The sequence below is a fragment of the Crassostrea angulata genome, chromosome 5 (assembly GCF_025612915.1).
Source record: "Crassostrea angulata isolate pt1a10 chromosome 5, ASM2561291v2, whole genome shotgun sequence".
Classification (NCBI taxonomy): Eukaryota; Metazoa; Mollusca; class Bivalvia; order Ostreida; family Ostreidae; genus Magallana; species Magallana angulata.
In genome coordinates this window covers 31,089,335-31,108,208 of record NC_069115.1, presented here as the reverse complement: position 1 = coordinate 31,108,208, position 18,874 = coordinate 31,089,335, and the positions used below count along the sequence as shown (strand labels likewise).

Below are 18,874 nucleotides of genomic sequence, written 5' to 3'. Positions count from 1 at the left end.
CGTAAACCCTGTGACTTGAGAGTGAATGCTTACAACAGTACTCTTCTTCATGCATGGGCAGCAAACATCGATATTCAGTATGTTTTGGATCCATATGCTTGTGCAATGTACATTGTCTCATACATAAGTAAATCCCAAAGGGGCATGAGTGATCTGTTGAGTAGAGCTGCAAAAGAAGCAAGAGATGGCAATCTTGACATTAAGAGACAAGTTAGACATATTGGAAATCAATTTCTTAACAGTGTTGAAGTTGGAGCACAAGAAGCAGCATATCTAGTTTTGCAAATGCCCCTTACAAAAGCATCAAGAGATGTAATGTTTATAAACACATCTCCAGTTGATGACCGTGTAATACTTGTCAAACCTGATTCAGAACTCGAAAAGTTGAATGCTAATTCCACAGACATAGAATGCAGTAACATAGTCAAAAGATATGCAAAACGTCCAAAACAACTTGAAAACTGGTGTTTAGCTGACTATGTGTCACAGTTAGATGTAGTTTTCCCAAAGGAAAGTATAACTGACCTGTCTGAAATGGAAACAAATGATGATGAGAGACACCAGTCAGAAAATGAAGATAGTGGATCTGATACTGAGGGTGAATTTAAAGACGACAGCACATTAGTTGTGTTGAGAAATGGAATTAAAATTAAGCGCAGAAAAACACCAAGAGTTATACGATATGTGCGCTATAGCTTAAAGACAAACCCAGAAAATTACTATAGAGAAAAATTAATGCTGTTCACTCCATGGCGAAATGAAACTTCTGATCTTCTGTGTGGACATCAGAGCTTCGAGCAATCATTTAACCAGAAAAAAATTTTCTTAGCTAAGAAAATCAAACAGTATGAACATAATGCTGATATGCTTGAGCAGGCAGAACAGATGGCGCAGGATGATTTGACAGAAGCATATGATGAATTAGCTCCTGGTGCTCAACAAACTGATGCAGATGATGAATATGAAGGAACTGTTAACTCTGAAACATTTGTTCACTTTAATCCAGAAAGGCCAATTGAACAGAGAGAGTATGACATAGGAAGTGATGTTGGAATTCCATCAACAAGACAACTGAATGAGCAGAGTTCTGTTAGATTACCTGATGATCAGTATTTAAAGCTTGTAGCCAGTTTAAATTTGAAGCAACGGGAATTCTTCAATCATGTTATGCAATGGATCAAGTCTAAACAGGAACCTATTCATGCATATCTGTCAGGAGGTGCAGGAGTTGGAAAGTCAGTGTTAATCAGAGCACTTTATCAAGCTTTACATCGGTATTTATGTGCTAAGGAGGGTGAGAATCCAGATGATATACGAATTCTTCTGTGTGCATACACTGGTAAAGCTGCATTTAACATTGGTGGTCAAACAATTGCTTCTGCATTTCACCAGAAAATTAACCAAAGGCAGCAAAACATGCATTGTGATGAACTCAACACATTTAGAACTAAGTATAGAAATTTGTCAGTAGTCATCATAGATGAAATTTCAATGGTTGGCAACGCAAAGTTGGAATTTATAAATAACAGACTTCAGCTTCTTACTGGTTTGAAGAGGCCGTTTGGAGACATTAGTATTATTGCTGTCGGAGATTTCTTTCAACTTAAACCAATCATGGATGGCTGGATTTTTCAAGATTTAAAACAAAATGCCCAAGCACTTGCATGTAATCTTTGGAAACAAAACTTCACCTTATTTGAATTAGATGAAGTAATGCGACAAAAAGATGATTTAGAATTTGCACAGCTTTTGAACCGTCTTCGTCACAATGAGATGACTTCTGCGGACTTGGATATAATTCACAGGCGCATCATTGCTGAAAATAGTCAAAATTATCCACACAATGCTCCCCATCTTTTCACAATGAATGCAAAAGTAGATGAATATAACAATAAACTTATAGAGCAACTTCCTGGTGAAAAAGTTATTGTTATAGCTGTTGACAGTGTCCTCCAAGACCACAGTAAGTCTGTGAAAGACCAACTACTCAGATCATTGCAATATCAAGATGATGTAAGCAAAACTGCAAATCTCATGACAAGACTAACTCTAGCCATTGGAATGATATATGACATTACGGTTAATATTGATGTTACTGATGGCTTGACAAAAATCATGTACTGTATTTCTTGTTGAAAACAGATTACCTGGTGTATCAAGGCCAAGTATTGTGTGGGTGAAGTTTTTAGATTCTGCAGTAGGAAGAATTGCTCGACAGAAATACAGACATCTTTTCCATGATGATGTTATGGATGATTGGACACCAATATTTGACTGTCAGCGATCTTTTGTTTTCAATTCAACTACATATCAAAGAATACAGTTTCCTTTAAGACCAGCTGCTGGTAAGACAATTCATAAGGCTCAGGGCTGCACTGTTGATGAAATTGTAGTAGATTTGTCTCAATCAAGGATAAGGAAAACACCCCACATTCATTATGTAGCTCTTAGTAGAGTTAGATCTGTGGAAAAGTTGCATATTCTAAATTTCAATGAACAAGCATTAACTGTTGATGAAAAAGTTGTAGAAGAAATGGAAAGAATGAGGAAGGAAGCACTTCTAAAACTGTGTTATCTTCCATTGTACAAAACAGAGCAGAACAAACTAAAAATTATGTTTAATAATGCAAGATCTCTTCACAAACATTTCAATGAAATTAAAAATGAACCCAATGTTTTAGCATCAGATGTTATTGGTTTTTCAGAAACAAGATTAACCATCAATGATGAACAGAATTTTATGATGGAAGGTTACTTGACTCTGTTTAATCATGAAAAGAGAAGTGACAGCTATCGTCCTCATCATGGAACAGCATTATACGTTAAAGAAGACCATTTGATGACATGTATCTCAAAATTCAGCAACACTTTGCTTGAATTCATCATAGCTTTAATACATTTCAGAGACCTTGGAGAAGTGCAGATAATTGTTTTATACAAGTTCCCTGCATGTTCTTTTAAAGAATTTGAACGTGAAGTTATGTTGCATTTAAAACCTTTTGTAGACACAAAGAAGAAATTGATAATTCTTGGAGATTTCAATTTTGATTTGTTTACAGGTCACAGAGAATTTCTGAACTTTATGAACTTGAATTTAAAATGCACACAATTGGTAAAAAAGGTAACTCACGAGTCGGGTTCACAACTTGATTTGATTTTCACAAACTTTCCTCATTGTGAAACTGATGTGATTGAGGCATATTGGTCAGACCATAAAATGATTTACTGTACATATACTTTATGAATCTGATATAAGGGACGCACGAGTATTTATTTGGGAGAGATACGTCTTCTTGTCCCCTCTCCCACCTACCAATGTGCCAGTGTCACTTAGTGACATTTGGTACATTGATTACTGTATACAGGGTTATATTCGCCCTAGCTGTGTTAATTATTTTCATCCTTTCACATAATTTTGCAACATTTAAAATTCTCCCCAGTTGCAGTTTTATTGAAGAAATCATACCATGTTCTTTTAATTTACCCCATTTTATATTTGTCTACCTCTAAGATGGATGACGCGGGAAAATAAAATGGGGCGAATATTTCCCTGTATACAGTATCTGATAGGCACCAATTACTTGATGTAAAATCTTGTTTCTTATTAGGCATATGTATACTTAAAGGTGAGACGACACGTTCCTCAGTGTTAGATAACTTTTTCCGTCAATTTGTTAATGGTTTACTACTACTTTCACAAGCTTTCTTGCAAAAAATTAGGGTACCTTACCAGGCATTTCTGCAAATTACTAGAGTATGCAATTTCCTATATAATCTCCTTGAAAATACACTTGAATTGCTGATATAAAAATAAATACATGTACACCACAGCAAATTTCACTATATAAGAATTATATCTCCGCCACAACAAGGTTTTGAACTCGCAACCTCTAGAACCTATACACTTCTGCTAGTGTGCGGCCACGGTTCTAACAACTTGACCATCTAGACACGTAAACAAATCCAAGTAAATTTTGAACATTTTTAAAGTAATTATAAAATTAATATTTTTTATTGGAACGTACTCTTTATTACGAGGAGATAAAAAAAAGATTCTCGAGGTACGTGTTGTCTGACCTTAAACTTTTTTTATGTGCATGCATGGAATAGCTTAAACAATTGCAAGCAACTCATTAATGATCACAAAATAATTGTACTAAACAAGAAACCTTCATTATGACTTTTTATTAATTTTCAACAGACAATTAATAAATGTACAAAATAATTGAATATTGTATGTTACGGAAAATTCATGTGCCATCAATGACAATTATTCATGTCCAAAAAATGATGATCATTGTATTATATGTTAATCAAAATTTATAAATTATGAGTATACTGTATTGATGTTTGTGAGTTAGTTTTACCCTTGCTATTTATATTCTTTTCTTTCATGATACATGAATATCATGAACTTGGTATTTTGAATATACATGAAATTTTTTGAGATTACATTAATTGTTTACAAAGTTTAATTTCAAGAAATTAATGACTTCTGGTAAATAATGATTAGAGTTATACTAGAAATATACACTTGCATCAAGTAATTGGTATCTTTGATATATGTTCAACACTGTATTCTATAGTTTTATGAAGTAAATTCACCGAATATTACCTTTATGAAATAATTGCTGTATAGAAAAATTGTAAATTTATTAATGTTACTGTGTCTTGTGACATTTAGTCCCTCAAGAACAATACTGGAGTACATGAGAGTATAAACTTTTACAGTGTATATGAATTCATATTTTTTCCAGAGCAAATATAATAACAATTTCAGTGTCAATATTCTTATCATACATGAAATTCAAGTCTTTATGTAATTACTTTGTAATCAACCTAATGCAGTATTGTAGATATTACAATTGCTTGGGCTTTAAACAGGCTGTGTGGTCAACAAATTAACCTATAGACGCACCTGAAAATGAAATACATGTACTTGCAAAAGTTCACACACTATATTTAAAGCCATTATCTATGATTTTATTCATGCAGAGCTCCCAGAAATTAGATTACTCATCATGACCATCCAGCATACTTATTGATTTTTGTTTAAGTCACTTGTTTCTTCTTGTAGCTGAATTAGAATTTGATACATGAATTTTGAAAGCACATGCAGCTCAGTTAGAGATTTTTTTTTTATATATATCATTTAAATCATTTTAAATTTTTTGAAATAATGTTCATTGTATATATGAACTTATATGTTTAAGTTTATTGTATTTTTGTATTTCAAAACATTCCAAAATTCCTTTAAACATTTTCATTTACTATCTCTAGTTACCTGTGTAGAATAGAAATGCAACCTGCTTACTCAGAGAGATACCTACAACTCATTCTAAGTTACTAGTATATTGCTGATTTCAGATAACTCCATATTAATTGATATTTAATATTCTCCAGCATTGAGATATTTAATATGTGACCACCATTATATTATTCTCTAATGAAAATCGACTATATATTAAACACTTATAGGCAGGTAAGTATCAAAAGAGGGGGTCAATGGACAGCCCGTAAAGGGAGGTAAACCTACCTCTTTTTAACATTACAATTTTTCCTATAAAAGAGAGGAAAAAAGGTGGATCACTAGAATTTCTCATGACTGGTCTTTAAAATCAAAATTATTGATTACAGAAAGATCTTAATCAATCCATTTTGGTATATTACCATCTGATTCCTGCAGGTACTCCAATTAAATGTTACCTAATAAAAATTCTTTAAAAATATTATTTGATATTCAAAGTCAGAACCAAAGGACTTTACAAAATTTTGATTATTGCCGAATAATTTCACATTGAATTTTGCATTGAAGTCTATGGGCAGTGCATCATTTTTTAAGAAATTGTAAAAAATGATTTGAATTCCAAACAAATCTCTTGGTTGGAAATATGCATAAACACCCTCTTCATTAAAATATGAAATAAATGATTTTTTTACCGCAGAAATTTTAACAAAATAACAATTTTCTACTTTTCATCAAGGGCAAAAACTCTTCAAAAACTTTTTAATGTGCATCTCCTTTCATGTTATGAGTCTTGTGAATTTGGTTAATTTCAATTTTATAATTATCTAGCATCTATGTTTACATGTAATGTTATTGTCAAGAAGTTTTGCATTTCTGTCACAAAATTGTTGCAATATTGCATATTTGATACTGTACGTGTACATATATGTCTGTTTAAGTCATATACAATTTAGATAGTTCATTGTTAGTAAATAACACTTCTTAGTTTTTATTTTATTATCTACATGTACTAATTGTCTGATAAATTTTCACCAAATCTGTTGAATTTTGTAAAGAAATAAAAGTAAAATCTTATTCACATTTTCTGTTTTTATTATAACTAAGCTAAGCAAATGTTACACCCCCCCCCAAAAAAAAAGGAGAGAAATATTATTGTTCAATATTAGCATAATATTACACTTCAGAGTTGACAGTACAAGTGCTATATTCTGCAGAAATACTGGGATTGACCTCTTTATGCCTAAATTGATAATGAGGTAGGCATTTCAAAAGCACTGGCTGGAAAGAAAGCCATTCTTGGCAATATTATGCTTAGATCAAGCCCACTTAAAGAAAATGAATAAAAAGAGGAAGTCCTTATTCTAACATCTACAGGCATAATTCTTGCAAGTAAATGTCTTCCACTCAGGTGACCGATATGGCCCCTGGGCCTTTTTTTAAAATGTAACGTACAACGTCATGTGACGTCAAGGTCTAGACACACCAAATCATAAATGTCACGTGCACTTTGACAAGCCCAATATTAATTATAACAAACTTATATCTGCCCTCGCCAAAACGGTCGCACTGTCAACATATTAAAGATTTTCAACCAAATATTTCTGATATATTTTCTTAATTAAACTTGCTAAGACAAAGACGAAAACTCACCGAGTCGACCTCTAGTATGTGGCGGCCAACGGGAGGTAACTCTATCTATTCAGCACTAAATAGGTACCAACCATAAGTTAAATCCACAGGTACCTGACGTTACAATATATACTAAGTATGGGTATATTTTATTATTAAAAGAAAAATAAGTAATGTCAGGTGCCTGTGGTTAAAGAATGGTGTATTTTCGATATTGTATTCTTTTAAGTATTTTTTAAATATGAACTTAAAGCTAATTTTTAATGTTAATCCTGCTGTATTCTATAATTTCTATTTCCCATTTCCCGATTACAGTCTTCGGCCTATCATTTTCTCTCTTGCATTATGAACTTTTCTTTTAATATTATTTCATTGGTTGAAATGCTGTAAGAAAAAGGTAACGGAGGCTTGTCGAAAAATCTCGAAATTTACGGAGAAGGCCGAGCTACAACCATAGTAGGGCTAATACCTGCAAAAAGCTTATTTAGAAATACAAATCCAAGAAATTTTCAAGAATAAAACGGTATGATACTGTGTGATACGAATAAATAGTTTACAGTGATTAAAAGATTGTTGCTAAAGACGGTAAGCTTTTTTAGAAATATCTACGTGTACCATTTTTATATACTTGAAGCGACAGGTAGACTTCCAATAACTGATAACAAGAAAAAACATTGACCTCATGCAATTTATATTGAAAAACTCATTCTGTGATAATAAAAATTTAAGCGAAGACAATACAAGTTGTAATAAAGTATTCCTGCTAATTTCGTGTAGAATAAATGAGTATTTTTCAAGAAATCAACAAAAACCCGACTATCAGTTTCGAAAATCCCGGCCCGGCCCGGGTTTCGCTCCCATTTTAGTCACACTCAATTTTTTGGCGGGAGTAAAGAATTTTAGCGGGAAAAAATCTCGGACTTCTTTGTATACTTGAATAAAAAAGCCCGAAAACTTCGAAATAGCATAACGTCATCTCCACGCGAGTAAACAGTGAGCCAAGAAGCTAAGATGACATCTTCAGAGAAAAAAAGAAAGATGGATGAAAATCCGCCACCATCAGACCCTGAAACCATGGTGACTGGATTTATCCACTGCGTGTCCCCAGTAAAACTTTCGGCAAACGGGAGCAGATATTTTAATATGACAATACAACGAAAGGATGAATACACCAATGCCGTCTCCTTCAGTGCCTCCGCACATCAACAAATGCTAGAAATGTCAAAAAACAAGTAAGTAATTGCTTTTTTCAATAGCGTCAGTTGAATGTATAGATTTTTTTTCATTGTAATTCCAAGTACCTAGTTTTCTGAATTCTTATGACGAATGTTCTCCTAGTTATCTTCCTTGTACGCCATCTTGAACAGTTGAAGGTAACTCGCAATCTATAATGTAGCCCCCCTTTTGGGGAAAGGCTCATCTCTTTGCATCTACATAATGCACCCCTGCGAATGTTATTGTCATTAAAATGTTAGACCACGTGGTTTTATTTGACCCATTCAGTTTCGCAGTAAAAATCGTACCTCGTGTATAAAGTCTATTTCACAGCAGATCTACTATAGTAGGTTCTTGTAGTCAAATATAAAATCTAGAGATTTATCGATTTTAAACTTAATCTTCATTAACTGATGAATAGAATGTGTTCTAGAAATAAATGTGACTATACAAAAATTAGTTTTTGTCTGCTGTTGCAACTAACATGCCTAAAAAAGATCTCTCCTGAGGATTAATTTTCAATGCGCGCCTGACCTAGTAATAACATCAATAGTGAAACAAACTATACCATTTTATGCAGAATGTTCCTTCAAAATGGCTCAATATACTAAGTTTTAATACAAAAGTTGAAACGGACACCCATTACTTTTTTTAAAACATGGTATTGCACACCACAGGCATCAAACATGGCTATGATTTTATTAAGCAACCCAATGTTTCTATTTTCAACCACTCTACACACAGTTGAACACGAACGATAACTCTGTTCTGAATATTATCGTTTAAAATAAATAACTGCTAGATGCTGAAATAAGACATACATCTTGAAAGCTTTTCCCGTTTTAACATAAATCAAACTAGGATATGATATGAAAATCGACCAGTACTTACATATTTTCAGAATATTATCCGAACACTTGTACTTCCGCTCGAAATTTCACAGGAACTGAACAAATATCAATGAAGTCTCGTGAACTTTCATTCAAGCACCTCTGGATTTATTACATACTTAGCAACGATAAAGAAAACATTCCGAACACATTCGCAGGGGTGTAATGGTGCAATTTGCAGCGATTCACTACCATACAGATTTCGGCTCAAATTGTCAGTAAACGGTTATTTTATAAATATGACAATAATATGTCTTACTTGAACTTCCAAAATTTAGTTATCCCAGACATAAATCAATCTAAAAGTATAACGGAGCAATCATATGTCCATTATTTTGTGTATGTCAACATCACAACTTAAATTAACATACCTGTTAACCTTTCAAAGCTGCTATGTGGGAGAATCTCCCCCTTACCAACTTGGCTAAGGGGGAGATTTTCCATAAACAACATTTTTTTTTTACATAAAATGCAAATATATATTAAAAATACTGTTCGATACCTTATTTTACCATTGTAATTAATGCATTTGCAGTCATTTTAAATTTTATTATTTCTTTGACTACCATTGTGCAATTACAACTTATGTTGGTGTACATATTCAGATAACTATTATTTTGTTTGCATGGTGCAATACAAGAAGTCAATAGTGCCACTTTTTATATTAAGTCTTAAAATTCTTATTGTTATGTATTGAACCATCTGTTAACCTGACATCTAGGGTAAACAAAGAAAATGTATTATGGTATTTGGAATTTGCACTGAAACTTTGTTAAGAAAATACCAGTAAATAATATTCATTAAAATAGATTTTTAATTCACAAAACAACATAAATTTCTCCAGTATTATTATTAAAATCTCTTACAGTAGAAATATTTAGACTTGGCCTTGTTAAATGTGTACCTAATTGTAGTTATTGTACTGTTTGTAAAACTCTTTTTTGGTTACATTTCAGAACACCAGTGACACTTCACAATGTACAAATGTCACCCAGTCTGAAATCAAGTGGAAAATTTGATGTCAAATATAACCACCGCTCAAATATGACCCCTGCAAGAAACTTGGACTTCGAGTTCCAGTTGCCAGAGCATACTAAATATAGAACCATAAAACAAGTAGAGGAAAACCTCAATGCTTTCCAGAAGGTAAAAATCGAATGTTAGCTCAATTAAAAATCAAGAAAAAAATTTGTGGAATAAATGAAACATATTAGTTTTACAAATAATGTCTCCAGAGTATACAGTTAATCATACCCCACTTAAACGAAGTCTGGGGAGTATATAGGAATCAGCTTGTCCGTCTATTTGGCCTCTGGAAAACCCAGCAGGGGGTATTACTTTCCTTTTGGACAGTTCTCAGGGCCATCATTCCCCGATCACCCCTTTCATCTGTCACTCGTGCCTTCCACTTCAGGGTTGTCTTCTACACATCCCTTATGTTCAAATTTTAACAAAACTCACACCAATTCAGTTGACAATTCTCTTGTTTTCTTCAATATTACTTTACGTTCACAACACACCAGAAATCGTTGGCTCAAGTTAAAACTTAAACAGTCCAGCAAATAAATAATACAGCAACTAATTCACATCTGGAATTTTATATTCCAAATCTATTTCTTTATGCGTCAACATTGAAAACAAATTTGAACCGAGTTCAACATGATGACGTCACCCATGTTTCTTGCAATACATTTGGCCACTCAGTGTAGTTTAATGTTGTAATTTAGATAATAAAATACTTTCTTTGGTTGTTAGTACAGGAATTAATGTTGCAGCCATTGTAGATCAAATACATCAATATTTTTCTATAATTGCTGCGTCAATTCCTCATATTAACAAACAAAGAAAGTAATTTATTGTTTAAACAGTAAAACAAGTTTAGTACAAACACCGATAATGCAAATTCACATATATAGCAAAGTCACCTTGGATCCCCAGCTATGTAAATTTAATGAATTTCTTAAACGGTTATAACTAATTACAGATATAACAAAGTAATTTCTTAGGTCCTAGTGACTTCGTTATAACCGAGTTTTGCTGTATTTACAATTGAATTAAACTTTAAATTTACAATTAAAGAACAGTCAACACTCTAAAAAAAATTTACTATACATTTTTAAAATAAGAATTTGAATTAAGAAAAACTATGAATATTAAGCAATACAATTAGTCAGAATAGCAAGTAAAAGGCAATCTCGTTTAGTAATTGGAATCGTAGTTAGTAAATACCACTAATACAATTACTTGTGATTCATTTTACTCATCAGTTCTGCAATTACTTAAATGTATATACAGATTGGTTATTTATTTACTCAATTTAATACTTATTTTAAGTAATCAAAATCATTTTGTTATAAGTAATTTAATTACTTGTAGTAGACTATTTACTTTTTTGCAATTACTAAAATGTATATAAATATGTTTTTTATTTACTCAATATAATTCTCATTTCAAGTAATCAAATTCATTTATTTTCATTAGTTTATCTAATATGGTTTGTTTTAGGTAATTTAATTACTTGTAGTAGACAAATTTATTACTCACTTTTTCCTTTTTTTGCAATTACTAAAATGTATATAAATATTTGTTATTTATTTACTCAATTCTCATTTCAAGTAATCAAATTCATTTATTTTAAAATATTCTCTAATTAAGTAATAGCAATACTTATTTTATCTAAATAATTTACTTATTCCATACCAATATGGTTTACCCATTTGTTTTTTACTTGTTGTAGACATATTATTCTCCAAATATTATATCACATTGTTTTTAAAAATTGAACGCCTAAAATTCTGTTTCCTTGCACTCGCTGATAACTGTGAACTAAGAAATTTTTAGGGAAAAAAACCACCAGACAACTGTGTAAATCAATAAATCTGTAATACCATAACACATATATAAAAAAACTGGCTAACAAAATGTTATGTGTACAAGGTTGCTAATTTGACTAGCTTGGAGTTACAACAAATGTGCACTTGAGAGAAAACAGTAACGGTGATGATTTGTTGCTGCAGATTGATAAACTTGAATGCAGTTTGATCACAACATGCATGCACAGATGGACTTGGACAAAAGTTCACAATGAGCGAAGTTCAAACCATATAGTTCTCAATTAAGCCTTGCAAGGTCACTGGTCATATTACAATTAATCACGGCAATCTTTAAGGCATTCTTGATGTCTTTTTAATGACAGTCTCCTGTATGTGCTCTCCGATTTAATTTTACACATAAACAATATCACACAAATAGCCGAATATCACAATAATGTCCACAATGGAATGGTCAGACTTCAGCACTGTTCTTTATATGCTTTTCTGCGTAGTCTTACACAAATTCTGTTTTCACTCTTTTTTGTTTGCATAATTTGATAATAAAATCAGTGAGTTAGTTGTTCATGCAAGGTTTTCTTTAGGTCTGTGTAACCCGGTCACCAGGGCAGACACCTATTGGGAAGATAAATGGATTTCATATAAGCATATTTTTTTTTTCAATTTTAAAGCAGTTTCTAAGAAAAACAAGTTAGCCTATTATTTATCATACTTACTCCATCTATTATTCTATATCAGTATATAGTTACAAATTTGCAATACTAACTCTGACTATGCGAGTAGAACATGAATTCTTTAATTTAAGTAATAAAAATGTAAGTCATATAAAATGTACTTATACACTTTGTAATGATAATTATCTAAATTTGGCGTTGTTTAAATAAATTTTGAATTCAAATTATTTTTTCATGCATCACAACGATGTCAATAACGAGCTTTTTGCTTGATTCGACACCCGGCATAGTCCAATCCACACCTTGCAAAAGTCGTTCCCCTTTGCGGGGTCAACCCAAAGGTCAAAAGGGAAAAAACAACTTTTCCCTTCTTTATGCAACCAAATATTTGGGCGTCCTGTGAAGAAATCTCTTAGGGTTTAATTTATTCCTTTGATGTGTGGTTTGCCCCAACTTGGGGCAATCAAAATTCACAAAGGAAACCGATTTCTAATGTCAAATGACGAAGCTACAATCCTCTAAACTACAAAGGCTACTGTGAGAAATATGGCGGCCAAGGGAGATAACTTTTGTAAAGTGTGGATTGGTCTATTGTCATAGGGACGGCCTTAAACTGTTAAACTCATTATTAAAGATCACAGTCTTTTGTTTTATATTCCAAAAACTGTTTAAACTGCCATTCAACGAATATATTTTCATTACTTCACTTACTTTTTCAAAAACGTGCTCATGATCATGCATGAGATGGTACATGCAGTGGCCTTGGGTGTTGAGACTCGATTCATTCACTTATATTCGTCCTCTGTTTAGCCGTAGATATTCCAAAAGTAAACACTCCATTGATAATCATTCTTTTACCTTGTGCACAGCCTTATTCCCTTATTTTCATTCATTTTACCATCTCGGTGATGGCAGACAACATGGCAGCATCAAATGTGAAAATTGGCGGCTAGCTATTGATCGACCAATCAGCGCGCGCGTGGCGTAACATTGAAACAAAAGTGAAAGTACAAACAAACACTGAACAGCATACGAAAAATTCTTCAATCTTGGACTTCATGATTCAACATCAAGCGGTTTAGACACAATTATACCTTTTTGAAAGCAAAGGAGATATATGCCATTTCTGAAAAGCTAGTCACTTTCAAATTTCCTATTGTATTGCCCAACCTGTCTGTGTGCAAACTCTCTCTCTCTCTCTCTCTCTCTCTCTCTCTCTCTTTTTTTTTTTCTCTCTCTCTCTCTCATAATATACTTATATAGTAAGTCTTTTTTTTGCTCTAAGTATATGATAGTTCTTTATCATAACAAATATCAGTAAAGGAATAACTTAGTAAATCATGTTAAGTATATGATAGTTCCTTATCATAACAAGTATCAGTAAAGGAATTACTTAGTAAATCATGTTTTGATTTTAGTAAATGATTGTCCCTTTTTTCATAACAATAATCAGTAAAAAGGAATTACTTAGTAAAACATTTCTACACATTAAGTAAATGTAAGTAAAATATTTTTATTTAGTAATTGACATGAAGTTCAGTAATTGTTTTAAATTTTTAAGTAAATGTTAAGTAATTACCTATTACTTATTGATATGATTTTAAGTAAAAAATGATTACTAAGTAAAACTTTTTTTAGAGTGAAAGTAAAATTAAATTTGTTTACTAAATATTGTTTTTAAGATGAATATGCCATATTGTATGTAGAACTGATGGAACGCCATTGTTCAAGAAAACGACACATGTGGATTGCTCAGTGTTGTTCATGCACTCATTAATGGATATGGCTTTTCTTAAGAAATTAAAAAAAGAAATCAATACAGTGGATGTAAATATTTACCTATAAATATTTTTATATTTCAGACTTGTGTCAAAGTAAAGGTTTTTGAAAAAGGAGAAGCAGATGCCCAAGTTCTCAAGTCAGGAACAGAATTGAACAAGTGTAAATTAATTGTCTCAGATATTTCTGGAAGCATTCCTCTTACAATTTGGGGTGAAGAAATACAGCAAATCAAGGTTGGTGACTCCTACTCCATAACGAATGTCTCGGTCCGATCATTTGAGGGCAAAAGTTTGACAACTAGTCCAGACACTGTTGTAGAAAAGATTGACGACATTGGAAAATGTCTCTACACACCAACAGAAGTGTCAACAAATCAGAAACAACTAATCATTGATTCTGTGAGTTGTGTCATCACCCATGTGTGTATTGCATGTCACAAGAGCATCGGATCCTTTAATACAGCAGCTACTTTTGTGAAATGTACCAAATGTGGCATGAAGCAGAAAACGGCCAACATTCAAAACTCAATAAAATGCCAAATTCTTTGTGGTAAGGAGAGATTTACAATCAACGATTCCGTCATTAAGGCAAACAGCATCCTTAAAAGTTTCTCTGAAGCAGACAAAATCGAAAATCATCTCTTGTCCAATCCAAACATCACAGTGGAAGTAGCCACAAATGAACCAACAGTTCTGAAAATAATTAACATTGCGTGACTTCCTGTCATTGTCCTTGCATTACCGTCACTAAATTATCACCATTAAAACTTTGGATCTTTGGATTTAAAGAAGCAATGTGACAGATAACATGCATAATGATGTCACCTTTTATTGCCAATTCATGAACTGATGTGTTGTTGTCTTGTTTTAAATAGATGGTCTAGTTCAATTTAAGTAGATAACTTGTACATGGGCTATGTACTTGTAGGAATTGTGGCATACAATCTTTTCAAGTTTCAAGCTAGTTGCCATTTTTTTTTCTCACTATGTTGAAGGGCTCCTGACACAATTTATTGCTAATTTCAATTTTGACATGATTATTTCAAAGATACATGTACTTTCAGTTTCATAAATTGAACTTTAATATAAATGCCTAAATTCAATGACAATAACATTTCTCATAACATCCAAGGAAACATCAGTCTTTGTAAACATGAGCCTAGTTGTTTTTGTCTTTAATATAATAATGTTTTACCAGGTGTTTTCTATTTACACACACACAATGCTGATGTATTGGTTTTCCTTCCTTTCTTGCATTTTTACTCTATAGTGCAAGAACCCTCTCTACACTGCACACTAAAGAGTTCTGATTCTAAGGTATTTTCTAAGCTTAGATTAATCTTCCCTTAAATCTGAATTCTAAAAATTAGAAATTTACAATAAAGTTCTCAATTCTTATTAATTCAAGTATTCTTAGTATTTTGAAAGGCCAAGATAAATTAACTGAACGTGTTATTTACATGTATTTTCTCTATTGAACTAATTAACAGAAATTTCTATTCACTTATACTGTGTTGTCTTTCAACATTTTTTCTGGGTGTGAATGCACACACCATATAGTGAAAATTAAATAAATAAGCACAATATTAACTCCTTTAGACATTTTTCTTTCAATGCCCCCCATCCCGCGAAACAAATGCACTTGTTTAGAGAGGGTCCTTAAATATTAAGAAAAAAATATTTTATTCCATCAAACTGCTAGGATGTATGTTCATTAAACACATCCCAATATCCAAAATTAATATTTTCCAGACAAAAGAAGTTTATAAACATGGCTTATATTTATATTGATACAAAATGCTGAAGAAAAATTACTGATTTTTTTTTTATTAACCTATAATGTCCAACTGATAGTGATTATCTTGGTTCATTTTGTTTTTATTTGACCAATTGGAGACCCTTACTTGTGTTTTCAGGAAATACCTGTACTTTGACAGCTACTTTTTACATTACTAGTCAAGTCCTTATATTTTTATGAGAGTTTGTAACTTTCATGTTCATTTGATGATTTGGTTCATTTTGTCTTTATTTGATGAATTGGACACCCTTACTTGTGTTTTCAGGAAATACCTGTACTTCAGCTACTTTTTACGTTACTAGTTAAGTCCTAATATTTTTATGAGAGTTTGTAACTTTCATGTTTATTTGATGGTTAACAGATCCTTAGTTTTGTTTTCAGGGTCTACTGTTTCTTAATTTACATAACTAGTCATTTTGTTACTTCCTCATAGAATTAGTCAAGTTTGAACCTGTAGGTTTTTCATTTTCTAATTTTTTTTCTTCACAGTTTTGACAAATTGTTCAATAAAAAATCAAACTCATAAATATATTAATGTTTTCACTACAGACAGACGCTACATGGATAAATTTATTAACGTTTTCACTACACAATGGATAACCACATATATTTAATATATATTGGCAAAAAAATTTCAATCACAACGTATCCTAAAGAAATTATTTTTTATTGTTGGTCTTAATATTTCTTAGTAGTCATAGTCGTGTTCAATCAAACTTTTAAATACGTATTTATTTCTACTACATATGTAATACATGTAGTATATAAATAGTGCCTGTTTGGGAGGGTAACAGTTGAAATTGACACCCCAAGAAAACCATTGTCAACCGACACGAAGTCTTAATTTTTAACATATTTTACTGCTTTTATATAGGATTAACATGAATTCTACAGCGAACCGTACGCGCATAATTTTCGCACATGTAACAATTTTTAATGTTACCCGTTGCTAAGTGTGTTGCTAACGCCGAGGGTAATAGAACGTATTATGAACTGCGTCTTAACCAATCAGATTTTAGTATTTAACATGAAAATATAACAAAATTAGTTCTGTTTTTGTTAATATGGTTAAGTCATGTTGTTCCTACATTTCTCCAAGTAGATTTTGTAAAAAAAAAAAAAAAAAAAAAAAAAAAGAAATATAGATCACGCCTCATAACCGCAAGCTTGACAAATGAAAGTTTCTTCTAAACCGTCATTGGTTGCTCATGTAACAGACTATTTCAGTGTCAATGTTGATAATATCAGTTGACCAAGAGCACAGTAACGACTGAATTGCATGAAAAAGATTGTGACATAACCCAAAACTTCACACTTAACTGAAATTGCCATTAAATTCCTAACAGGCTAGAAGTTTAGGTTTACATCAAAATTATGATTACATTACAACAATTATCATTCAACTACAAGTAATAAGAAATCATTCTTTGAATATTATGAAGTGATAATTTCGGTCGGGCGTGATCAAATCTATCATAAAGCCCTTCAGGCTTTATTGGATTTGATCACGCCCTGAAGCATCGGTAGGAAGTTGTTCAAACCCTCCCTCCCCTGCACACACTTCAATACTGAACTCATTTCGACTTCTACCTAGCAAGTTGCTCAGGTGAGCAATGTGGCCCCTGGGCCTCTTGTTTATTGAAGTTATTGCCTAAATCTATCAGTATTTAATTGTATTTTTGAAGTTTAGTTACAGATGACAATTTCATTATGCAAATAAAACATTCTCAAAAGTATGGCACGCCATAATGGTCTTTAAAGTAATTTACATATTGTTTCTATGTATGAAGTAAGGTTCTATATTTTTTCTATTTAGTAATTTGTTATTTCTATTTGTTGTAGTTTTTTACCAATATTATTCAGGACGGCAACGTTTTTCACACAAAATAAACTATGAAACCCGTGTGACTTTTGTTTGCGTTGTGCGTTGTGCAAGGTTAGCTATCTGCCTGCACCAGGCAGAATACAGACTCCATATGCTTCCTTAACACCCCCGCGTGGTCCTTTCTGCTCTATGATTCGATAATATGGTAGCCACTTTGTATCTAAGTTATTTTGTTTTCTGTTGTTCTTAAGGTAGACAGGGTCACCTACCTGAAAATTATCGTTTTTGCTTTTCTTATCGGCCTGAGCTTTCTGTTTCTTCTTGGCTTCCTTCATATTACGATGCACTAGCAGGAAAGCTTTATGTTGTTCTTGAAGGGCGATTTTGTGTTGATCTTCCCCCGCATATCTCCTTCGAGGTTTCATTAACGTATCAAGAGGTAATACGACATCTCTGTTGTACATAAGGTAATATGGGGAAAACTTTGACGAATCGTTAGAATGGAAACGAATGGCTGCCAACGTCTGATTAAGATGAATATCCCATGTTTGAGCGTTGTCTGTTATTTTCTTTGCCATCACGTCATTAAGAGTTCTATGAAATCTCTCTACTTTACCATTACCTTGAGGGCTGTAATAAGACGTTTTGATATGGTTGATGTTCAGTTCTTATAAGGATTCTTCCACTTTCTTGTTCACATTTTCTGTTCCGTTGTCTGTGAGGATTTGAAGAGGACAGCCATATCTTGGATATATTTTTTCTAATATAAGATGTACTATGTTGTCAGCTGACTTATCAGGAACGGAAAAAGCTTCTTGCCAACCAGAGTAAATGTCAATAAAAGAGACTATGTACTTGTTTCCCGACAAGGATGTTGAATATGGTCCTGATAGATCAAGTCCTACTTTAGCCATTGGAAAAGGTGGTATGTCTGTCTCTTGAAGTGGAGATTGATTTTTCTTATTGCTCCTCGTTTGGCATAC

General features: G+C 32.5%; 1 protein-coding gene across 1 annotated transcript; it reads left to right on the top strand.

Moving 5' to 3' along the window:
- The first annotated feature begins 7,571 nt into the window (after nucleotides 1–7,571).
- LOC128185310 (uncharacterized) lies at nucleotides 7,572–16,629 on the top strand. Its single transcript, XM_052854938.1, has 3 exons — nucleotides 7,572–8,109; nucleotides 9,939–10,128; nucleotides 14,350–16,629. Exons 1-3 carry the CDS (start codon nucleotides 7,889–7,891, stop codon nucleotides 14,983–14,985), a joined length of 1,047 nt encoding a protein of 348 aa, XP_052710898.1. The 5' UTR covers nucleotides 7,572–7,888; the 3' UTR covers nucleotides 14,986–16,629.
- The last annotated feature ends 2,245 nt before the right edge of the window (nucleotides 16,630–18,874 follow it).

What these genes read in the sequence shown, in the direction of transcription:
- LOC128185310 (XM_052854938.1), top strand. Translation starts at nt 7,889, where the DNA reads ATGACATCTTCAGAGAAAAAAAGAAAGATGGATGAAAATCCGCCACCA. An exon ending in CTAGAAATGTCAAAAAACAA is followed by an intron (nt 8,110 to 9,938) that starts GTAAGTAATTGC and finishes GTTACATTTCAG; the next exon opens with AACACCAGTGACACTTCACA. An exon ending in ACCTCAATGCTTTCCAGAAG is followed by an intron (nt 10,129 to 14,349) that starts GTAAAAATCGAA and finishes TTTATATTTCAG; the next exon opens with ACTTGTGTCAAAGTAAAGGT.